The sequence below is a fragment of the Cyprinodon tularosa genome, unplaced genomic scaffold (assembly GCF_016077235.1).
Source record: "Cyprinodon tularosa strain WSP-4 unplaced genomic scaffold, ASM1607723v1 ctg375, whole genome shotgun sequence".
NCBI classification, from domain to species: Eukaryota; Metazoa; Chordata; class Actinopteri; order Cyprinodontiformes; family Cyprinodontidae; genus Cyprinodon; species Cyprinodon tularosa.
In genome coordinates, this window is record NW_024039091.1 from 608,682 (window position 1) to 633,268 (window position 24,587).

Sequence of the window (24,587 nt, forward strand, 5' to 3'; positions counted from 1 at the left end):
ACAGGTTGCCGACCCGTGTTTTAAGAATTTGGCCCAAGATGGCTTCCTTATCTGCAGGGAAAGGTTCAAATAAACATGGAAGCATGAAATGAGTTGGTGTGAATGAGATGAGGACAGAGAGGCAGGCGGGAGGAGACGTACCGTAGGAAGGAGGGTCTCTCCTTAAAGCTGGGGGGAGGGAGAGAGAGAGCAGGGTGGGGGGTGGGAGCCAAGACAGCAGAATCCAGTCAGAAGCAGCAGAAGAGACAGATTGTGTTTCTGAGCTAAAGGCGGCTCTGTGTGTTCAGAGGAAATAGCTGAACTGGTTTCAGACTCTGACTCTGGGTCTGAGGTGTAGAACTGGGCCCTCGGGGGCCCTCAGGGGCCGATCTGTCTGCAGAACCTTCACTCAGAACATCAGACCAGCTTCTCCTAGAAGCTCAAACATCTCATGGAAGGTTTGACTGAAAACATCTGATTTACATTAAAACAACTTATTAATAGTTTCCAGTCGACTCCTGAACATCTCTTTAGCTGCTAAAAGCTTTGATGCAGCATCAGATTTCAGCAGATCGGCTGCTGAGCTCTGTCTGCAGAACCTAACACATTTAAAACCGTTTTAAAATAATCAATTCTTGAATTTTGCGCCACTAACCGGAGCCGAGGTCGGTCATCTGCAGTTTGACCAGTCAGTCCTGACCAGCTGTTTATCTATTAATGCATACAGGTGTACATTGTTCACCTTTTAATAAAAATCTTAGAAATTTGATGCCCTGTTTAGGGGGTCTATGGCTTTGTCACACCCTAATTTCCCCCCGTAATACGGCGGAATATCTAACATCCCTACGGACGAGACGGAAGCAATCCGAGCCGTGACCTCTGTGTACGGATGGCAGAGCTGCGTACTCACTGTGTGTGTGGATGGTGTCCTCTGAGCAGGACGGGGTGGTGGTCTGCGTGCTGTAGCCGCTCGAACAGTGCAGAGAATCCCTGCTGCTCCTCGGGGCGTCCGAGTTTAACGCACCCAACGTCAGCGCCAGCTGATCCCGGGCCGAGCAGGACTGCAGGGGACAAGAGAAGAGGACAGGTTAGTCAACAGGCGCCGAGTTTCATCTAAAGCCCAGCGTACACTGTACCATTATTTGCCCTTTTCAGGCCGATTCTCCAGTTGGGGATCAGCCTCTAACGACCACCTCTAGATCAGGAATCATAAGGTCGGGAGAAAATCTAACATGTTTGATTTTCAGTCGGCCGTCCTAAGGTGATTGTGGGCGAATCGCTCAGTGAGCAAACAAGGATTCTTCTTCTTCCTCTCAGAGGAAAACCCAGCAGCATGGCGGGGTCGGCAATGAGTGAAATGGAGTTCTTTAAAATTGTCAGACCGTAGTAGCCCCGTTTGATCAGCCATGTTTTTGTCCAAATACGTCGTCACCTTTTCTTTTTAGGGCTTTCAGCACAGAATTGCACATATAGCCAATGCAGCGTGTTTCACTCTATTGAGCTTCATAATTAACAGGAGGCATCGACACTTCCGTCTTTTTCTTCTTCTACTGGTTTGGCTTCCGGATAGACAAGTCCGAGTAGCGCCATCTCACTGCAGAGCTGAGTCCCAGAGACGTACAGCGTGAGCAGGTAGATGGCATCAGAGCGTCGGGTCATACAGTGTGAGAACAAACATGGTGAGCTGTGAACTTCTAAATCCTGCCGTTTCGTCATACAGTATGATCTGTACTTTACGCTTTCTGATGGGGAGGTGGTCGTTGGAGGCTGATTGCTCCCCCCCCCCCAAACATTCTATCAATGTTTTTTGCTCCTGTTTCTATCTGACATTTATCTTTTTGCAGTTGGAAAGTGCTTCAGAGTGAAAAATAACGAGCGATTGATTTATCGATTGAGGGGAAGATGGAGGGCGAAGACACACACAAAAAAAAGATGGGGAAATCAAGGCTGAGATGGATATAAAGACAGAACCAGTGAAGTGTAAAGATGAGACTCTTTTTTCTGGATGTCTGCTGCCCTCTGATGGAGGATGTGTTTTTTCCCCCCCACAGCCTACAGGTTGGTTGAATGCTGACCTACAGTATCTGAAGCGAAGCTGTTCTGCTTTAGCCTTGGTATCAGTCTATGTTTCTCAATTTTTCTCTTTCCATACAGCCCTCAAGGCTCCGTTCTTGGCCTTCTCCTTTTCTCTTTATTTAATTCTCTTTCTGACTGATTGTTCGGATCAGTAAAATCTGGCTCCTGAACTTCAAAGCAGTTTTTGTTCTTCTGCAGCATATTTTCTGTAATTTCACTTTCTTTTCTGATGATTCCTGTTTAGATATTAATGTTTGATGGAAAGTTTCCTGGCCGTGCTATAAGTATTTCCACAAACTGTAGTTAAAAGCCTTCAGCTGATCCAAAATGCTGCAGCCAGAGTTCTGATGAAAATGAAAAAGAGAGATCATATCTCTCCTATCCTGGCTTCTCTTCATTGGCTTCCTGTTAAATCCAGAATAGAATTTAAAATCCTCCTTCTCACATATAAAGCCTTAAATGGCCAAGCTCCATCTGATATCAGAGATCTGATTGTTCCTTATGTTCCTAACAGAGCACTTCGCTCTCAATCTGCAGGTTTACTAGTGGTTCCTAGAATTTCTAAAAGTAGAATGGGAGGCAGATCTTTTAGTTATCAGGCTCCTCTCCTGTGGAACCAACTACCAGTTTTAGTCCGTGAGGCAGACACCCTGTCTACTTTTAAGGCTAGGCTTAAAACTTTCATTTTTGATAAAGCTTATAGTTAGGGTGGCTCATGTTATCCTGAGCTATCTCTATAGTTATGCTGCTATAGGCTTAGACTGCTGGAGGACATAGGGATCCCTTTTTCATCATTCTGCTTCATTCCATGTAGTCCTGTTTCTCTGACTGTAACTAACTGGATGTGCTCTCTTCATCCTCTGACATGGGAGCTGGCTCGGAGCTCGTCTGCCTGGCTGTGTGTTTCCTGGACGGGGCCGCCTGTGGAGCTGGTTGACAGTTGCCTTTTGTATCTATGCTTCTTTTTCTATCTCTGCTTCTGTCTCCTTGAACCCCAGTGGGCCTCAGCAGATGGCCGCTCACACTGAGCCTGGTTCTGCTGGAGGTTTCTTCCTGTTCAAAGGGAGTTTTTCCTCTCCACTGTCGCTACAAGCATGCTTAGTGTGAGGGATTGCCTTCAAGTCGATGAATCGATGGAATCAGCTGGTTTTCCTTAGATAGAAAACTTTGAATCAATCTGCATACAGTCAGATTGATCTGTTGAACTGTAAAGTCCTTTGAGATGACGTGTGTTGTGAATTGGCGCTATAGAAATAAACAAAATAAATTAGTGATTTATTGTGTCTGTGTTCATTTCGCAGTCGGGTTTCTTCGCTCATGTCATGCGTAGGGCTGGGTACCGAACTTCGGTTCTTTTATGGTACCGACCGAAATGCTTCGGTTCTACAGAGTATCGAAAGATGCCTCGTCTTTCGGTACCAAGTTTCGGTGATTGGCTTTAACACTTAACGTGATTGCGTCATCCAGGAAAAGTACACAGGTGGTCCCGCCTACAGCCAGGGTTCATGTGTATCTGTTGTGAACTGGTTGCGAGCGTCGTGGAACCCCTTTAAAATGCCCCCCAGGTCAAAAGTGCGGCTTCACTTTATTAAGACTGATGCCAATAGCGCGCAGTGCAATACATCGTGCACGGAAACAATTTAAGAGCAGAAAGTTGCTCGGTGTTTGACTGCAAGGAGAGCGGACCGCAGCCGGCGCGACCATCCTCCTCTCTGCAGCCCGTGGGCGGAGCAAAGCCAGAGCGGAGTGAATCATGCTGCTTTCAAACTGGACGCAGCAAGAGCAGCAAAAACGCGTCCGCTGCTTCATTTTTGCTGCTTGTACCAGCTTCTGACGCGCGGCTGAAGCAGCTTTGCTGCTCTGGCTGCGCGGTCGAAAAGTGGCTCTGACGCGCGTTGGGCGGAGCTACTCTATCCTTTCTTTGCCTTGCAGCTATATTTGCTGTGATCAGTGGGAATAAAGTAGTTTTATTATGTTTTTAAGCGGGAAAATCCACCTGAAAATTTAATCAGTGCAGTCAGTTCATCCTGCCTTCCAATATTTCTGTGGGAGCCGCTCAGACCCCCACATACCAGTGGTGCTGTCAGTAGGATCCCATTCAACGGGCTTGTTTGTCAGACATGGTCATTTTTCTGAAGGAAAACTGCTAAGTAAAAAGGTCCTCACAATGTAACAGTGAATATTAGACACTGAATTTTTTTATGTAAGAGGAAAAATGTAAATGGAAAAATCAGAGCTTAAAATAAAACATAAGATTTGTACTTTTTTATGTTGTGTAATTTTCTTTTTCTTCGAATTTATATTATAAAACTGGTATGGAAAAAAGTATCGTTCAGGAACCGGTATCGAAGTGAAGGTATTGGTATTGGTACCGGCACCGAACATTTTTGAACAATACCCAGCCCTAGTCATGCGGAGGTGTGGGCGTCGCCCTACCTTCCCGGACGCAGACATGGCTCGAGCTCTTTCTCCGTGGTGGACGTAGCTGTTGTGTGGGGGGGCCAACAGGCCGTTCTCTGCCCCCCCGCTCCCTCCAGGCGCCAGCTGATTGGTGGAGCCAACAGCATCCTGTCGTGTGATAAACAAGCGGGTCAGAGTGAGAAGGAGGCGGTTCTGTCAGGAAATGGCAGCAGGTTTGGAGCCATCAGAGGAGTCCTTCACTCAGAACATCAGACCAGCTTCTCCTAGAAGCTCAAACATCTCATGGAAGGTTTGACTGAAAACATCTGATTTACATTAAAACAACTTATTAATAGTTTCCAGTCGACTCCTGAACATCTCTTTAGCTGCTAAAAGCTTTGATGCAGCATCAGATTTCAGCAGATCGGCTGCCGAACTGCTACTTTGTGATATTTATTTCAGAGCAGAGATATCTGGACGACGATATTTTTGCGACATACAGAGTGGATCTAAGGACTTCTGTAATGGCTCCTCTGGAACGCGACATTCAGAAACAACCAGTGGATGGATGAATGGGTCGGGTTGAAATGTTTCACACACTTTATAGAGTTCTGCTTCCAATCAGGATGTGCTTTGAGAACAGAAAGCAGCGGGCAGAACCCGGCTGGTTGAGTCGTGTAAAACACGTCATCTTTACCGTCGACAGGCTGCCGCCATGTCCCGAATTCCTCGTTTTTTTCCCCGTTCTCTAGCTTTTTCTCCACCTCAAGCTTATTTTCCAAACATACGACTTTACGATCAACTGGAAGCAGTTCTGTGCAAATATATTGCGATATAATTTATCTGACAAAATAGTTTTCATAAATGTATTTTTTTTTTTTTTTTTAATAAAGCATTTTAAATGCTACGATAATCACATTTAATGAATTTTAATGTCAATAAGGCCTTAATTTAAAATATAATTTAATGATTTTTAATGACCCGCAGAAATCCTGGTTATTATTATTATAATTTTTTTTTTTGCATAAAATAAAACCGTACAGAAAACAATCCATGCTTCAGTTATATGAATCGTTATTTGTTTTTCCTTATTTTTAAAAGAATCCAAATAAGTTCTTGGTTATTTAAAATGGCAACAGATTTCTTATGGAAGATATTTAACAAAAATTACCAAAATAAAAGTACACACAGACTGTATACAAAATGAAATTTCGTTTTGTAAAACTTTCATGACATTTCCATTCCTTAAAGTGCAGCAGTGATCAATTATTCCACTTATTTCAATAAAAACGGACTCTTTTTGTGGAACAGGAAAACCAAATTTTGATTGATGCTATTTTCTCTTGATAAAATCATAAATTGGAAACTTCTTTGGATCCTTTTATTTTAAATGAAAACATGTAAGATGATCTGAAAGGTGATTAAAACGGGGCTGGTTCCTAAACACTGAAAAACACCGGCCACTAGAAACACACAAACACGACTGGATTCATGGAGCGAGATGAGAAATCTGAAGGAGTGAGGAGGAGGATGATGATGAAGGGCTGAAGATGCAGGCGGGGGGGGGGGGGATAAATAACTGTAAGTCATTCTCACAGCGGTCCGATCCCTGCGGCTAACCCGGCGACTCTGAGCGGCGTGGCGGCCGTAGTCGGCGGCAGAACCATGGCGACCACGGCTGCCGTTACGGGCCAGGCGCGAAGGGGAGTTCCCTTCGCTGAGGGACCGCCCACTTTCATCAGAGCCATAGAGTAGGAAGGTAGAGGAGGGCTACACAGGAGAAAATCAGAGCTGTGTGTGGATTTGGCTTTTTGGTCAACATCAGAGGCTTTTACTTTGAAATCTGAGCAGCAATGAGCTTCACCTCAGCGCTACGATAAACAGCTCGAACAGAGGAAGCATTCAGTAATTGTTTTGTCTTAGTTTAGTTTACATGTAAGAAAAACCTGATGATCGTCCCTGAGATTCAAACCCAGATGATTTTACTGCCTGAAAAAGTTTTTAGAAAAGTTTCCTCTGCTGGAACCAGAGGTGGGATCAACCACACAGGTTCAAAGTTTAAGTAATCAAAAAACAAATAACATTTTCTAATTTCAGTACATTCCTGTATAATTTTCTGAGTAATTTTTTAAAGAAAAAAATGTATTTAATGTATGTATTAGAAATGTATTTTTTAAATATAAAGGTGAGTTAAAGGTAAAGCTTTTGACACTGAGCCGTCCTGCAGGAGGACCAGCAGCCTTTGACCACCAGGATCAGAACCAACGTCTGAGACAAGGAGACGTCCGTTACCTGGAGGTGAACTCCATCCACAGCACAGCTGATCGAGTCCAAGGAGGGAACGTGCCTCACTGAGCCGGACTGATAACTGCAAACAAACACAAAGAGCGTTTCTATGACAACAGCATGAGGAAGAACAGCAGCTGCAGATCTTCTGAGAGCAGATAAAGCTGTGCTTCACTTTACGGGTTGGTTTCAAACTGATCCAGGAACGGAGCCGCTGAAGCTACAGCAGGGGTGCCCAAAGTGTGGCCTGGGGGCCTTTAACGGCCCGCAGGCCGACAACTGGAACTCCAGAATAAAGGAGATGGACATGTTTTATTATCACTTGGAGTTTCTTTTATTAACTTATTAAACTTGGCTGAAAACTGCAGGTCTTTTCAAAGCAGAGTGAGTCAAATCCTGGTTTTATTTCAGAGAAAATAAAATTTATTTTATTTAAACTGAGCCTAAAGAAACTGCTCTTTGGGTTTCGATCAACAATGATTTACTAGTTCAGCCTTTTGGACGACTTTATCTGCAGCTGGGTTTAATGCATAGTAGGTAAAAAACAAACTAAACCATATAAACCAAAATATATTTAGAAAATTTTCCAGCTGTTTTTTATGTTATTCATCTTTCCCATCAGTCCTCCTGACCAGTGACAGACCAACGCCGATATTTTAAATGCTGATTATTTTGACACCAGTGCAGCTGATCCCTGACATGCGTAGCCAATCTTTTTATTTCAACTCTTTAGGATAATATTCCTTTTTCTTTATTTGCATGATGAAAAGGACAAGATGAGAACAAATGTTACAAAGTTCTTGTTTAAAACAAAAAATAACTAATCAAGCCAACAACACACAGAGATATCGGCCTGTTGAGTTATCAGTCCAACTCTAATCCTGACTTTAGAAAACTTCGGGCACCACTGAGTCTAAAAAGGCTTTTAAAATCTTGAAATGACACCAGGTTACTGGATTGTATTAAAGGTTTAGTTCAGGATTTACACAAATTTCTGAAAAGACCCGCCCTCTCCAATTTAAAAAGAAAATGCACATGCACAACCTGGTACCCACTCTATTAAATATGTGCGAGGGCGTGCACAATTCTACTACGCACCATGTTTAAAAGTTTCTCCTTGCATCGCTCATGCAAGCTTAAGCCAGGCCTACACTATGATTTTTTGCCCTTTTCAGGCCAATTTTTCAGTCATGCGAGAATTTTCAAGCGGGCCGAGTTTCATCCTGATCATGCGTCTTGCGTTGTGTAGTATACAGTGTAGGCAGGTAGATCGCATTTTTTTGCCCTTTTCAGGCCAATTTTTCAGTCGTGCGAGAATTTTTCAAGCAGTCACGTTGGTTCTAGGCGTCACATAAAGGCTCTGTCTGACAGAAATGCTGGAGCAGAGTGGATCTATCAGCATGGCTTGGAGATTTATAAGGAGGTTAATTACCGTAATTTTTGGACTATTAGCCGCGCCAGACTATAAGCCGCAGGCTTTTTATGTTTAATGTCCGTCTTTCTCACTGTCGTTCTGTCTAGTACCGGAGGACCTCTGCATTCCCCCGCGTGCGTGGCTACCGTACTTGTGTGTTGAAGCAAATGTGACGTGAACATGGTGGATGGTAAAATCCATAGATTTAGGTATTACCCTAGTGGCCGTTAGTTGTAAAAGTCCATAGATAAGCCACAATGTTATATAAGCCGCAAGCTCAAAAAATGGGGGGAAAGTTGCGGCTTATAGTCCGAAAATTACGGTAGTTTTTTGGGACAATATCGGACTTATTTCCAGCCCAATATTGGATCAGGACTACCAGAAACTCTGAGGCTTCCCCTACATCCTGGCTCCATCACAAAAGCTTCAGTTACCTGCTGATGCTGCTCTTCCTGGACATGTTACCAGGGGACGCTGGGGGGGTCTGATAGGTGTAGTTAAAATCAGAACCCTTCAGATCCAAAATCACCTAAAAGATAAAAACACAGAAACAGAAAATTCAGCATTTTTCTTTGTACATCTCCTGAGTTCTGCAGCTCAGCTGAGTGAATAAGGAAACCAGCAGGACAGGGTTAATAATCATCAGCAATCACTGCATGATGAAAAATTAAGACTTTATTTTGGATGTGAGGCGCAGAAACAGTTTAAAATAAATCATTTTTAAGTTTCTTCAGCAGGCAATGTGTTTTTCTTTCTTCAAGATAACCAATACGTTTTTTTAATACCTATGTTAATGTCAATTTTGCCTCCAAGGCAGGTTTACATGTTTCTTATGCTACGTTCAGAACACACGCAGCAGAAGCAGCAAAAATTCTCCTGCTGCTTCATTTTTGATGCTTGTACAAGTTTAGTTCCGACGCAAAACTGAAGCATCTTTGCTGCTCTAGCTGCGCAGTGGAAAAAGTGGGTCTGATGCGCGCTGGGCGGAGCTACCCTATCCTTTTTTTGCCTGGAACAATGGCAGCTATATTAACTGTGTTCAGTGGGTAAAAAGTATTTTTAATATGTTTTTCTGTGAGAAAGTCCACCGTCAGTTAATCCAGATTACCATCCTGCCTTCAAATAATGGCCGTTTCTCAATATGTGTACTTGTGCGTTCTCATGTGCTTGTGAAATGTCATCAGCCTCAGCCCTAGTACGGATCTAACTGACAAGAACAAGAAGACAGAGAGAGGACAAAGTTCCCGGATGTTGTTCCCGCCCCTCCCTCTCTTTACCCAGCATGCATCAAAGCACACTTGTCCGTTCTTGAGACTGACAGCTCTCCCAGCATGCACTGCGGCAGCAGCAGCTTCCAGGTTAGCGCTCACAGAGCTCAGAGTATTAAGTTAAAGGTTCAGTTTTCTGTTGCCGTTGTTCTATAAAAGTAAGTTTTAAGATCATTTGGGGTGAGAGCATAGCGTAACTATATGGTCCCTTTACTGATTTAGTGCGCAATTTAAAAAACACTTTCCGAAGTTAAATAAATAAATAAGAACGTGGCAACCAGTGGAGCTCCAAGGCTAACAGCAGCCAGGGCTAACCGCAGCCCGTCTGCAGCAGCATAGCCATGTGTGAAGGACCGCTGGCTTTGATGGCGATAGTTTTGTTTTATTTGGCAAAATGTTCATTTGATTTTGTTTATCTTACTAAGTTCATTATTATTTCCCCACAGTAAGAATTTATTATGATCATGAGACTATTAATAACAGGAGGTGAAATGCAGCTCCGGACGAGCCGAGCCTGTGGTGATGTCATCAGTACGCTTTTGTTCTAATTGACCAATTTTATCCTGCGTGCTCTCGTTCTTCTCAAGAACAGACTTGGCGAGGACATGAGTCCGAGAGCTATTATTTCTCTGTGGGAGCCGCTCAGACCCCCAAATACCGATTGTGCTCTGTCACTGGGAATCCCCAGCAGCAGCTGCCTCAGGCCCGGTCGCATCTTTGCGTTTTTCCGCTGCTATTCGTGGCGGTTGGAAGGCGTTTTTCATGTACGTAATCCAAACTCCAGGCACCAGGATAATAGAAGCAAACATATTCTGCTGGGAGGTTTCTACATTTGAAGTTAATTTAGGCGTTAATAAACAGTTTCAGAGGAGTGATCATAGCGCTCTGCATCAGCAGTGCTGTGTCTGACTCCCTGCCAGCTCCCAGATCAGCTTCTCTGATTGGTTGATGTGGCTCATCGAGCAAAAGTTCTATTTTTCCAACTCTAGCAGCTGCTGCTTCTGAAGCGCGTCCCACGCCTCAGATACTCAGAAGCTGGTGAGGCTCTGCTCCTGCTGCTCAAAACGGGCTGCGTTACCTTTTGCTGTGCCTTTGATGCGTGTCAACCATAGACTCTGCATGTAAACCAGCTGCTTCTGCTGCTTAGGGTCTGAACGTAGCATAAAGGTCTCTCAGCTTCTCTACTGGCTCTATTCTATTTTTATCAGCGCTCATCAGGACGCAGTAAAGCCCCCTGAACGAAGAGGAAGAGTAGCACACCTGTTCACTAGCAGGGGGGAGCTTATTGGGTTCAGCCGTCAGGTTGGTCAGATCTTCTAGGATGGTCTGCAGATGGGTGACCTCGCCCAGCATGTTGATCTCATGGTCCTGCCATCACAGAGGAGGAGAAGCTCTCAGTGTGACTCCGAGGTTAGAGGTAGTGAACAGTTGAAGCGAGGACTCACCAGCACGGGCTTCAGCATGCTGACAAAGCTGCAGTAACGAGCCCTCTCCTCCACCAACGCCCTGCGCACGGCTCGCTTCTCCGTCTCCTCCAGGAAGGCGTAGCGAACGTTGACATCCTGCAGGGCGCTGTCCAGCTGGCCGCGAGCTTCTCCCTTGCCTGCAGACAGACAACAGCAAAGCGGGACCTATTTTAGGACGAACCAAAGACCAGAGGATGGAGGAAGCAGGAAGATGAGATCCAACCAAACCTAGAGGAGCTCCATGTTAAGAGGAGCGGATACTGAAACCGATTATTTGGTGTCAGTAATGGATGCTGATTTTTTTGCAGCTAATATTTGAGGATGGTTTTGTTTGTTTTTTTCTTCCTTCGTTTTCAAGAGAAAAACAACGCAATCATAATAAATGCTGCATTAGACCGAATTTAAAGAGAAGAAGCAAACAAGTTTCATCAAATCAAACAAAGTATTAATGGAGGGAGGCAATGCAGGCTGCTGATCAGAGACGGGTTTTCAGTGCCATTCAAACGTCGTCTAAAACACCTAAAACAGATGCTAATGATGCTGCTGCCTCATGTTTCTCACGGCAGACGACGAGGCGCTAACGGTTACTAATGGAACTGACTGCTGTGGATCTCAGGCTGTTATACTATAGCCCCATTTACACTACCTATTTGAAATGTGCAGAGATCGCTCCGAGCGCGGTAACAGAGATAACAGTCGATTGTAAACTGAACTGAACCTACTGATGAACTGGTACTAGTTCATCAGTAGGGCTCGGCCCGGTTCTCAGATAACAAAGAGCGCATGAGCAGAGCGCGTCATCTCCTTACAGTAAGCTTCCATAATCAGGAAATTTCAGACATTCATAAATATACTAGCTCCCCTACAGTGCTGAATAATTTCCAGTGATGATTCTACTTAGCAGTGTGATAAATCTCAACGTCTGTCGTTGTTTCCTGCTTCTCTAAGCCCTTATTAGACTATTTTTTGCAGTATTCACTTCCCAAAAGCCAACTCTGTAAAGTAAATTCACCAGAGGCTGCCTTCTTGGCCTGACTCTCCGCAAACAATGAAATATCACAATGAACTAGGGCTGCAACTAACGATTATTTTAAAAATTGATGAATCGGCTGATTATTTTTTCGATTAATCGATGAATCGGACAAAAAATTTTTTTATATTAACCTCTTTATTCCAAAATAAACATTTTAGACAGAACAAACAAGCACACAAGTACAGGTTGCTCATTAACTGTACTGGTGCAATATGAAAAATAAATGTTTGTGTTAAAACTACGCAAACTTACATGAGAAATGTAGCTGTACATCCACAAAATATAGGGTACTTTGTTTCATAAAGCGCAAAAAAAGACAGGCATTTTTGTTTTTTAAAGCCCCTAAGGGGCTCAAACAATAGGCCCCCCCATTTCAACAAATGAGTTTTTTTAGACTAGAAGAGTTCTGCCTTTTAAGACAGGAAAGTATAGCAGTTGGTGCTACTTGAGAAAATACTGAACCATAGAGATAAAAATAGCCCTGTGATTCAAATTATAAACTGTATTTAGAATAAAAATGAGAGAACTAGGGGTGCTAAAAAACACATCCTCCAAAAACAGATATTTACATGGGAATGTGGCAGATAATTAATTGACATATTACTGATCTTGCTGGATTTTGTTCTGCTTTACTTCTATAAATTGCAGGATCATCTTTACTTTATCTTTGACAGAAGATTAAAACTTTAAAAGCCTTGCCCTCATCATTTGCAAGTTAATTTATTTATAAAGAAAATATAAACACTGCTTAAACAAATTTAAATGAAATTAAAAGTAAAATAAGTAGCCAACCTTATCCCTGTCTGTAACCTACTAACACGGTAAGGAAAGCATCAGATGAGCTACCTGAGAAACTAACGTAACGTTTCCCCACTTTAAAATGAAACAAACATGGTTACTCATCCTGCTGATCAGCTATCTTCACTGCCATTGAAGGCTCCAACGTGTTTTCTTTTCAGGTGCTGCGTCATAACAGTGGTGCTTCCGTGCCATGTTCATTTGTTTTTACAAAAGTTGCATGTTACGACTTTTTTCACTTTACAAAGCGCAGGCTATTTTAATTATTGTGATCAATTTGCGCCGTCAATCCCGGCGCATGCGCGCTTCATTTGCAGTCTGGACGCTGAGGGTAAACTCCTCACTAAAATCCTGCGGCTCTGACTGCAGCGCTTAGAGGGATTCCTGTGGGAGAGGGAGAAAGGCGTTGGGATGGGGGAGGCGCCCCACAGCAGGCAAAAGCCGCCAGTGACACCGTAAAAAGTCGCCAGATTTGTCGCTAGTCGCTTTTTTGAAAAATAGTCGCTGGAGGGGTCTGAAAAGTCGCTGAGTTGGCAACACTGCAACTGCGGCGCTGACTCGCTCCGCCATATTTTTTTTTCTTCCCCCGTTTGACGGCGGCGGCGGATGACGCATTAATCGCGCGACACAACTAATCGATGATTAAATTCGTTGCCAACGCTTTTAAAAGTCAATTTTTATCGATTTTATCGATTCGTTGTTGCAGCCCTACAATGAACCAAACTCTCTGAACGTTACTGGCACCGCCATGTTGATTTGTTTATTGACCTCTAGAGAGCAGTAGTACCGTAGTTCGCCATTAGGAGGTGAGGAACCACGCTAGCATGGTGTGTAAAAGGTTGTGAGGTACCAAACTCGGCAGGGATCGGTTTTCAGAGGGTAACGTAAATGTGGCTACCGTGATTTCTTCTGCCCTTAACCGGCGCTTCCATATATTTAAAGCATTCCCACTGCTGGTTTTGTACTTCACTTCCCAAATCTTCCAGAGGGTTTAATCTGCATCACATTTCGGAAAGAAGGTCCTTCCTTCAAATTGCTCACATGAGCCGTGGTAGTTTTCTTTGCTGTAGCTTCTTTTTATGCGTTCAATCATGTGAAAACTCGACCATCCTTCCACTTCCTGTCCATCACAACAATGCTTTTAGGTACTGCATATTTTATAGGGATAAATTCTCCAGAGTACTGATGGAATTTGGTTGGTACCGATAAAAAGCTAAAATTTGGTTTCCATCCCTACTGCTGAATACAAAAATGAATCGGCAAACACATTAGCCGAGAAAACGCAAAACAAAAACAAGAAAAGCTAATATCGGCCTAAATGAACTGTCAGCCGATGTATCGGTCCATCTCTACTCCATTTCATTAAGTGTAAAGAGTCAGAATTATTCAGAGTAATAAGATTTTAATCAATTAACACCAAAAGATTCCTTTTTTAATTTGAACTAAAATATAAATGCTGTAGAAAACTACTGCATTACTGAGGTGTAGCCAGCAGGGGTCAGCAGAGCACCACCAGCCTGCTGAAATCTAAAACCTCATCTGTTGATTTCACATCATTTTCCATCTCTAAAAATACTTAGTAGACTTGAAATCAGAAGAATATTTATTACTGTTAAAATGGAAAACAACAACGGAATAAAGAGCTCTTCATTGGTGAACTCAACGAACCCGTGTCCTGAAAAATGGAGCTAAAAGTAACGCCCTGAACTCAAGAGAAAAACAGATTTAAGAAAATGTTTGTATGTCAACCTGAGGTAGAGGTGAGAGAGGGGGAGCAGAAATTCAGGGAGAAATGTTGCAGCAGCATAGAGCGATGATATCAACCACAATTAAAGCCTGGCATCAGTTCAGAGGAGGAATAAAATCACCACTTCAATAACAGCTTAAATACGTTATTATAGAAGTTGGTTGATAACTCATTCTTTTAAAAGAAGACAACTCTGTTTCCTGATCACGTGAATCGCTGCTTGCTTCTGTTTGCCGGATAGAAACAGAGCATTTAAACGGAGCCTGGAGCGGTGAGTTGGTGTTGGCCCAGATTTGCTGCGTTCACATCGTCTCCATGTTTCTGCAGCTCTCAGCACAACATATGCTCAGCACAGAATCCTCTATAAATAAATAAGAATTATCCATCTATAATGAGAGAAGATCAGGCTTTTCTTCCTCATCGATGTTTGATCTGCTGCCTGTCATCTTCAGGGGCGGTCCAAGGTTTTACAGGGCCTAAAGCAGAGCTGAGATTTTGGGCCCCTCCTCGCCACCGTTAGCAAGTATTTAAAGGGGTTCGTGGAACCTGAGAGAGAGGGCGGAGCTTCAAGCCACCAGAGCTGATTGGTTGTTATCAGGGACACAGAAGATTTCACTTACAGCATCAGATTGTAACTACGGTAACAAAACAATCTAATGTTTCAAAACATTGTTTGACATTTTTTATATAATGCATTCAAATCCAAATTCAATCATTTTAAATCTTTTATTGTATCAATTCAACACTACTAAGTCCTAGGGAAGTCATATTTGAATGGCCAATCACTCTGGATTAAACATGTATATAAATGTTCTCTTTATCAGACAATATTGTCCCAAAATTTTGAAAATGTCAATTTAAAAATAAATCCTGCTTTATAATCTGTGGGTTTTTTTCGTTACTTCTGCAGGCCAGTTAGTTACACGTCAGACTGAACACCTAAATTCGGCCAATCATATATCAACGGTCATCTGATCTTGTTTTGTACACATTCTCGCGTGATTTGAAAAAGCCGCGATGATGAATTTAATCTATACTATAATACACGCTGGATTAAAAATGATCAGTCAGGGATTAGGAAAATAATAATAATAACTGTATGCGCATAGTGTAAATATTTCTATCATATGGCAGTCTTCTATACAGTGATGCAGGTCATACATTAAAAAAATTTCATTAAATGTTTTTCTCTTAGACATTGGAGTGGTGCATTTAAATGTTATAGAGCTAAATGTGTTAAATTGGTGAGTAGTAGTAGTGTAAGTTTTTAACCTGTCAAGTTTTTTTTAGATTTTTAACATTAGAATCTATCTTTTTCCAAGCACACAACAGTTTAAAGCAAAGTTTAGTTTGAAAAGAATGTGCAGGAAGGATTGAAAAGCATGTTAACATGGTAATGTAGGCTTGAGTTCATTATCTGACGCATGCAGATACACACCAGGAACCTGGAAACTTACTGAATTACAAAAAACATTAAAAAACAAACATCAATTCATATGTTTGTTTTTTAAATGTTTTGTTTAAAAAACAAACATATATGTTTCATTGATATATATGTACAAAAATATGTACAAAAATGAATATTAGGAACTATATTTATCAAACATTATACTGGGCAAGTAAAAATTGTTTCTGGGCAAATGAAACGTGAAATTCACTTGCCCTTTGGGCAAGTGATAAAAAGTCAACTTCTTATATATATATAGAAATAAAAACATGGCTAAATCCTTCATCATCTTCACCGTTGACAGGATGCAGCCATCTCAAATTCCTCGTTTTCCAGCCACTTATTGAAATTTGCATTTTCCCATTCTCTAGCTTTTTCTCTGCCTCAAGCATCTTTACCAAACATACAGCTTTACAATCAACCGGAAGCAGTTCCACGCATGCTGAACCAGTTATATCTCATAATATATCTGATCAAATTGTTTGTAAATGCCACAATAATCACATTTAACTAATTAAGGCCTTGATTTAAAAAATAATAATTTATCAGGGTTCCTGCAGCATAAGGCAAGTTAAATTCAAGACTTTTTAATGTCACTTGAAATAAAGATTTAAGACCAAAATCACAAGAAACACAAGAAAAACCTGCTTGCAACAACTTAACCCAAAGGTTTATTTTAACATAAACCACTGTACTAATGTTTCAAATGTTGAAAAGCTTCCCATACAGGAAGAAAGCTAAAAACACACAAATGACAGATATATTTGAACAATTATTTAACTCAATTCACAAACTTTGTTTTAGCAGGGAACAAAACAAATCAGATTTAAAGCCACAACATAACCAGTGCTAAGTCTTTTTGCAGATATTTTTCTTTGTATGGTTTTCTTAGTATGTTTGATTTGGTGATAAGTGGAGGCGTTGCAGAGACAAGGGTGGAACTAATTTTTGACGCTTTGTGTTTCGTGCTTCGCATGTGCGACTCCACTGCCTTAATTCCCATCGTTCCGAGCTTGAATTGCTTCTTGCACTAAATCCACTGAGCCTCATGTATGTTCCCTGGTTTTAGCCATGGAGAAAACTCTTGGCTGGAGACAATTTTGGTTACATTTACACTTGCTCATATTTTCCAGACAAAAAGTTAATGGAGCATCTCCCAAATGTCCCGGCCGCAACAACGCTTTTATTGGTTCCGCTATCGAGACAGAACCAATAATGGCGAGCAGTTATTTTTTTCAAATAAAAGAAAAAAGGTCAATTTTAATGTTTTATTTAGATTCCAAAAATAAATCATAATAAAATAATCCTATTTATGATGTTTTAAAAATTAAGACCTACGAAAGACTGATTTAAGACATTTTAATACCAATTAAGGCCTTAGTTTTATTTGGAAGAATTCAATGCCTTTTAAGACTTTTTAAGGACCCGAGGGAACCCTGATTAATGATTTTTAATGACCTGCGGAAACCCTGATAATATTTTAGCTAAAAAGAAACTCATGTCTTCCTTATGAAATTTCCACCTCTAATCAAGCACACAGACCTCCCATATTCAGGACAAAAGTAGTGTTGGAACAAAGAGAAATTGTTAGCTGCATTCTACCTCAAAACGCAGGAAATGGCGTTTCGGAGAGTCTAAATTTCAACATTTTGGGGGGGGGGGGGGGGGGGGGGGGGGGGGGTTACCCCCGGACCGGTGTATTCCTAGCTAAAAGCTAAAAGCCTGGTTGAGATCATGGTCTTTTTCTGCTAGCAGCTAAAACATGCAGCCATCATCACTCTGAGTCAAACACCATCAGATTATTGAACATATTCAGATCACACAGTGTGTCTGTCAGTCCGTTCCCACCGGTGCAGAGCTTGCTTAACAGCTCCAGAGGGTTGAACTGCAGTGAGAGCAGCTTCATTAACATGAGGAGCATAAAACAAACAAAACAAACACTTCTGTGGAACATTATCATTATCTGAGTCATCTTTCTCTGAGTTCTGCCCAGCGACATTGTGAGGAACGCAGTCGGATCGGAACATCCCGGAAGTAATCCAGGAACAGTCTGGTGATGATCTCTGGGTTGGACCTGTTGTAACAAACGCACGTCTCACAGTTTTCTTTCCTTACAAGGTTTCAGGTTTTTTTTTTTTTTTTATTATGGGATCTGAGCGCAGCCATGGCAACTGCAGGGTGTGTCCTCTGATAGCAGGGCAGGGTGTGGACCAGGTGTTTGTGAAGCACAGTCTTGGTTTCTGTGGCAAAGCTCCAACCAACAAGCCTAACTCTGCTCTGACAGCATAAACAGGATTACCCCGGTGCAGGGGATAACCGCACGCTGAAAACAAACGCACACGACTACGTCTTTGTAACATTTATAAAACTTCTGACAAAGCCGGGTCGAAGGTAGACCACATCAGCACAAACAAAGCCAAAGTCAAGACTAACAAGCATCAGTTTACGGTCCATAATCGTCTCCCCGCAGCCGAGAACGGATCGGTAGTCGTCAGTCAGCTGATCGGCTGCAGCTAACAGCCGTTTCTAACCCCAGAGCACAAGCTTCCTGTCTGCAGAGGCATCAGGAACAGGGACGTGTTGTTCCTGTCTGTTCATCATTCCTGGTAAAAACCTTTAGACCACGACAGAAAAGACTTTATCGTCTGCTGCAGTCTGCAGACATGAAACATGCTTCCAGAAGGATTATTTGCTCTTCCTGACAGCAGACAGAAAACAGACCTGGATCACAGCAATTCACCGTCGGTGATTTTAGTGATGAATGAACAGAACTCACCTTTCTTCACCTTCTTCTGCAGTTTGATGGTGTCTGATGACTTCTTCTTGATATCTGCTCTGGCCTTCTTGTACTCTAAACAGAGACAGAAACCCACAGCTCAGACCAGGTGATCCACTGAAGCAGGATCGTTAAAGCTGATCATCATTTGAACATCAGTGTAACGGATTCCCTGATATGAGCTGCCAATTTTCCAGCTTGATTTGCTTTGTATTCATCATTTTACATGATGAAAACAACACAATGATAACAATTGTTTAACAAATAAACGAAACAATAAAAGAGACATTTATGAACAAATGAAGCTAACATTTACAGTGAATGAAGGGAGTTAGCTGTTCTGTAGGCTGCTGAATGCACTAATGAATCAGGGACCCCTTTTTCATCATTCTCTCTCTATTCTTCCACTCTGCAGAATCTGTAAGTTCAATCTCTAACGTTCTGCTCTCTCTGCTTTTTCTCATAGTAGCTTCATCTGGTCTGTTCCTGTTTGGCTGTGACTCCATCCTGGAGAGAAATATCAGCTGTGCTGCTGCCATGAACACCTTTGTTTCTAGATGTTGGAGCTTGGCCTGTTTTCCAGTGTAGTCCTGTTTCTCTGACTGTGACTAACTGGATGTGCTCTCTTCATCCTCTGACATGGGAGCTCGTCTGCCTGGCTGTGTGTTTCCTGGACGGGGCCGCCTGTGGAGCTGGTTGACAGTTGCCTTTTGTATCTATGCTTCTTTTTCTATGTCTGCTTCTGTCTCCTTGAACCCCAGTTGGCCTCAGCAGATGGCCGCTCACACTGAGCCTGGTTCTGCTGGAGGTTTCTTCCTGTTCAAAGGGAGTTTTTCCTCTCCACTGTCGCTACAAGCATGCTTAGTGTGAGGGATTGCTGAAGAGTCAATGAGTCGATGGTTTTCCTTAGATAGAAAACTTTGAATCAATCTGACTGGATGATCTGGTTGAACTGAAAAGTGACCTGAGATGAAATGATGTGAATTGGAGCTATTGAAATAAACTGAATTGAACAATTTGATGGTTGAAAAGTAAAGGCCAGCTGATGCAACTCTGTGGGAAAAGCTCGGGTGTCTGAGCCGCCGGCCTACCTTTGGCGTGGTCCTTGTCCAGCTGTCCCGCCCCCTTCTTCCAATCCTCCAATTTTAACTCCAGAGGTGAGATGAGACTTTCTGAGAGCGCTCTGAAAAACAACGTTCAATCAGAATCGCCTTTCAGCCGCATCAGGTTCAACTTAAATAATAAATCCAAGATGTGATATATATCCCAACTTCATTTGGTGAAAAGAGACTCGAAGCGAAAGTTTTTTAAAACATCACATTTTTTTAAGTTTAAGTTTGTTAGAGAGGATATAATAATCTGTACAACGATAGGCAAAAATAAAAATAGCTGTAGATTATTTAAAATCAGCCGCTTTACTCAGACCAGAAGGTCAAATCAGATTGGAGGAGCCTCTGCCTGAACCACCATCATGGTAATAAGTAGGCGGGAGTATTTACATGAGTGTTGCGATACGATACGTTTAACGATAACTTGGTCACAATACGATATTATCGCTATATTTCAGTATCACTATATACTGTGATATTTGACCAATCAAAATGAAATGTAGAGATTAAAAAAGCAAGTACTGTATATGTTTGCTAGACTCCATCTTGTTTAGGTGGTTTGAGAGGGGCGGGGAGGAAGCCATCTATGTTAAGAAAGAAAAAACAACCTTAATCAGAGGGGATGGCTTTCTAAAAAATACAATGCAGCAATTGAGTGAATCAATTCTATCATTGCAGACCCAGCCTCTGTACAGGAGAGCAGAGGACCTCGCCTATTCAGCCAGGCCAACAATTCCCTTTAATTCCCTCTATCAAAACTAGACTTAAGTCCCTTTGTTTGAAATTAACTCAGGATAAATTGACGTTTCAATTCCTGATTATCAAAACTCAAAACTCAGTTTGTTCTGCAGTGTTTGAAATACAATCTAATAAATAAGGCTGGATTTCTTATCAAGCTTAAAGTGCCACTGTGTTATCTAAAATAACAAAATAAATAATCCAGTAAATATTATAATGATCAATATATCCGCAGGTGAGGTGACATGTTGGTTGTGTTGTTGTTAGCATAAACAAAACGTGTTGCACAAGGCTTGCACACTGTTGCACTTTTATCCACAACTTTCTTTACGGCGTCATCGTAGGTCACTCTAAATCCAAAGTGCTCCCATACAGCAGACCTATAAAGTGCTGCTGGCGCGTCTTCCAACTCCTGTTCTTTCCCACTCGCCATACCCACACAATTCTCCACAACAACTGATTTTTTCCCCTGCTACACCCGGCTACGCTGCTTCGCTTCTTCTTCTTCTTCTTGTTTACTACTGGTGGTTGGCTTTGGTCGCAGTACCGCCACCTTCTGCTCTGGAGTGTAAACACTTCGCCTATGAGAAAAAGGAGCAGCGCATGAACCGAATGCAACACACGCGAACCGAACCGAGACAGTCGAACCGAACGGTTTGGACGGTTTTCATAAACCGTTCCATCCCTAATAGACAGGTATGGAGCATTGCGGGCTAACAAAAGATGCCACGGGACCCCCATTCCAAAGGAAGGGAGGCCCGTTCATCTGTTTCTATTTGCATGTTTTTAAAACAAAAACCAGGCTTTGTTGGGCTATGGATAAAACCTGGAACTCAACGCTATTTCTGACATTTTTAATTGAAAAAGCTTCCTGAATGGGAAGAGAAACGTCTTCAAACTTGGAAGCAAAGTTCAGTGGATTGTTTTTAATTTTCTTTTATTGGAATGACTATGACCTGGATGACTCAGAATCTTCACCAGCATATTGTTTGGGGTTTAAGTCAGTCCACATTTCCCACTGTGATTGCCTTAACTATCGATAAAAAAGGCTCCACAGCGCCATCTACCAAAGGAAGCCCATTTTCCCTCATTGTTTTAGGTAAAAATGTTAGATTAGAAACTGAAAGATCCATATTATATTGGGCAGCGAAAATCACAATATATCACTAAATCTATTTTTTTCCACAGCCCCAGTAATAAGACAACATGACGCCTAATCTGAAACACTGCAGAAAGCTTTTTTTTTTTTATAAAGGCAGGAAGATGTTCGTTAAAACGGTTCAACAGAGAAGAGCTGAGTCAGCCAGGAAAAATGAAACATCACCAGAAGGAAATGAGAGATCTGAGCGTTTCAGGACTGAGCAGCGCCTCATATGTCAACCGATGAGCTAAAAGACGGCGGGCAGGAATAACAAGAGCTACGGTGAAAAGGGGGGGAGAGTTTAAACTTTAAACTTACAATCAAATCATGTAAAGATTGATCCAACATTTTGTTTAATATTTGCCAATTTGCTTCGTATTGAACATTGCACCCACTAAACCCAGCGGTGAAAAGCAGGAATCAGTTTAACAGATAAAAGCCTGACTGAGTAAACAAACGGGATTCAGAATCTGTCGTCTCCGTGGTGACGGGAAAGCGAGTGACGCTGCGAGGGCTGCAGCGGTTCACAGGAGCGTACGTCAGCAGAGGCTAATTAGCTGTCTGGTTCCCACACTGTCAGAGGAAATGTGTCATCGCTCCATCCTGCACACCTCCACCTGCCTGTCCTCCTCAGCAGCTGCTACTCCGTCTGCCTGTGTGTTTCCTCTGTTTTGGCATCAGAGTGAGGACCATTTTAATGATTTCACCGTCGGATGGTTTGCTGCTCCTCACATCCTCTAAGTTAACATCTAGGTTTTTGACTAAGGTGTTTGTTGACATAATTACATTTAATAAAACATAGTTTAATCATTAAACGACAAATAAAAGAAGAAGCAGGGAAGAAAAACTTATCAGACCTTCCCCTGTCTGTACAAATGCATCAATTGGGTAGATAGAAGAAAAGGGAATAAACATAAAATCATAAATAAATCTTCAATTCCTTTCATCTTCCACGGGACAGAAACTCAATTTTTAAACATTTTCTTTAACAGAAAAATAACTGTGCAGCTCTTCAGGGTCACATTTGGAGTTTTCCATAGTTTAATACCTGCAACGGAAACATTTGTTCTAACGTTAACCCAAAGACATAGATTGACCCCGCGTCATCGGGTCAGAGCCGCCATCTTAGGTCAGACCAGGCTGCTGTCAGAGGCGATACACTCCGAATCCGGTGAACTCTTAATTGATTTTCAGCTAAACTGTGACTGAAAACGAGAATCTTTCACGGCTACATGGGAGCAAATGGATTGATCTGATTTTCTGTTTTAATACATCATTTCGGTTTGTACTGATAACTAGCAAACTTCCAGAGCTTCCCCTTAGGATGCCCGGCTTCTATTCCACCTATGGGTGCGCAAATAACGGGAGACTACAAACCAGATCCAGTGGGATTACCTTTCATTAGAAGGATTTTATGATGGATTATCCTCATCAAAACAATTTTCTATCCTCAAACATTGTTTGAAAAAGAGTTTTGGAAGAAGTTTAGAGAAAATTATAAGGACTAAAACCCTTTAGTTGGACAAAGAATACATTAGCCACTAACTTTCATATGAAAAATATAAAAAATAAATAAAAATTAACATAAAATTGATAAAAACACAGAAAAACAACTATACTCTCTTTCATAAATAATATTACAACTAAGTTTCCTCTATAGATCGTAATACTATTATCACAGAAAAATCTTTAAAAATACTAAATAATAATATATTATAATCATATATAATATGTATATAATATATTGATATATCATTTTGTGCTTATAACATTAATATTTAATTGCAAAATATATAACTATGTATATATTTCCCCCAGTTAGAGTTCAGTTTAAAATATTTTTAATCTGAATAAATGTGTGTAATCTAACTGAAAGGTAATTATAAAATATTTGTTTGCCCTTTCAAGGGTTTCTGAAATGTAAAAAGGTTATTGTGATATTATCTTTGATCATCTTCCATGTGAGGAGTCTTCTGACAGCAGCAGTCTGAACTTTGGTCTGACCCAAGATGGCCGCCCTACGGGCACCTCGGCCTAGCTGCCCGCAGCGTCCAATGAGGCGTCTACGTATTAACATCTGTGATATTAACCGACCGAGCCTGGGTTTGCGGTAGATGGTCGCTCACACTGAGCCTGGTTCTGCTGGAGGTTTCTTCCTGCTAAAAGGGAGTTTTTCCTCTCCACTGTCGCTACAAGCATGCTTAGTGTGAGGGATTGCTGAAGAGTCAATGAGTCGATGCAATCAACTGGTTTTCCTTAGATAGAAAACTTTGAATCAATCTGACTGGATGATCTGGTGAACTGGAAAGTGTCTTGAGATGACGTGTGTTGTGAAATAGCACTATATAAATAAACTGAATTGAATTAAACTAACATCCAACCAGCAGACCCCATGGACTGTGGGAGGAAGACAGAGTACCCGGAGAGAACCCACACATGCACAGGGAGAACGTGCAAACTCCATGCAGAAAGACAGCTGTAACCTTCTTGCTGCAAGGCCGCAGTGTTACACACTCCCCTACTGAACAGCCAACATTCCTGGTAAATCTGTATTTTTTGCTTTAAGCATTATTCTGAAAGTCTGAGCTCAAATAGATTCGTAATTTTCAATGAAGCAGAAAAACCTGTGTTTATGAACAGCATGCAGGGGTAATGGTTCAGCGTTTGGCAACAACCCAGAGACTAAACCGAATGTGAAGTCCTAATAAGGAAAGCAAAAGTGTTTCAGTGTCTTACGTGGTGAACAGTTTAAGCTTGGATTCGATGCTGCGGTGTCTCATACACATCCTGGTCAGCGCAGAGCCGATCTCCTTGGTGGCACCTGGAACAACCAGCAGAGCTTCATGTTAGAAATCAGACAGAAATCATCCGAGACAGATTCAAGCATCGGAACGTCAACAAAACATCAT

General features: G+C 41.9%; 1 protein-coding gene across 4 annotated transcripts in view; it reads right to left on the reverse strand.

The window, feature by feature from the left end:
- The window catches only part of mtss1 (MTSS I-BAR domain containing 1), a 93,682-nt gene that overhangs the window by 3,446 nt on the left and 65,649 nt on the right, over window positions 1-24,587 (reverse strand). The window contains exons 4-14 of one of the 4 annotated variants that reach the window (XM_038296697.1): window positions 24,415-24,499; window positions 19,782-19,873; window positions 18,691-18,765; window positions 10,869-11,026; window positions 10,684-10,791; window positions 8,590-8,684; window positions 6,748-6,823; window positions 6,052-6,225; window positions 4,492-4,623; window positions 890-1,040; window positions 142-168 (exon numbers count right to left, since the gene is read on the reverse strand). In XM_038296697.1, the coding sequence (XP_038152625.1) occupies window positions 142-168; window positions 890-1,040; window positions 4,492-4,623; window positions 6,052-6,225; window positions 6,748-6,823; window positions 8,590-8,684; window positions 10,684-10,791; window positions 10,869-11,026; window positions 18,691-18,765; window positions 19,782-19,873; window positions 24,415-24,499 (1,173 nt within the window). The remainder of the gene's footprint in view (window positions 1-141; window positions 169-889; window positions 1,041-4,491; window positions 4,624-6,051; window positions 6,226-6,747; window positions 6,824-8,589; window positions 8,685-10,683; window positions 10,792-10,868; window positions 11,027-18,690; window positions 18,766-19,781; window positions 19,874-24,414; window positions 24,500-24,587) is intronic. The other 3 variants (XM_038296698.1, XM_038296700.1, XM_038296701.1) reach the window with 3 other exon arrangements.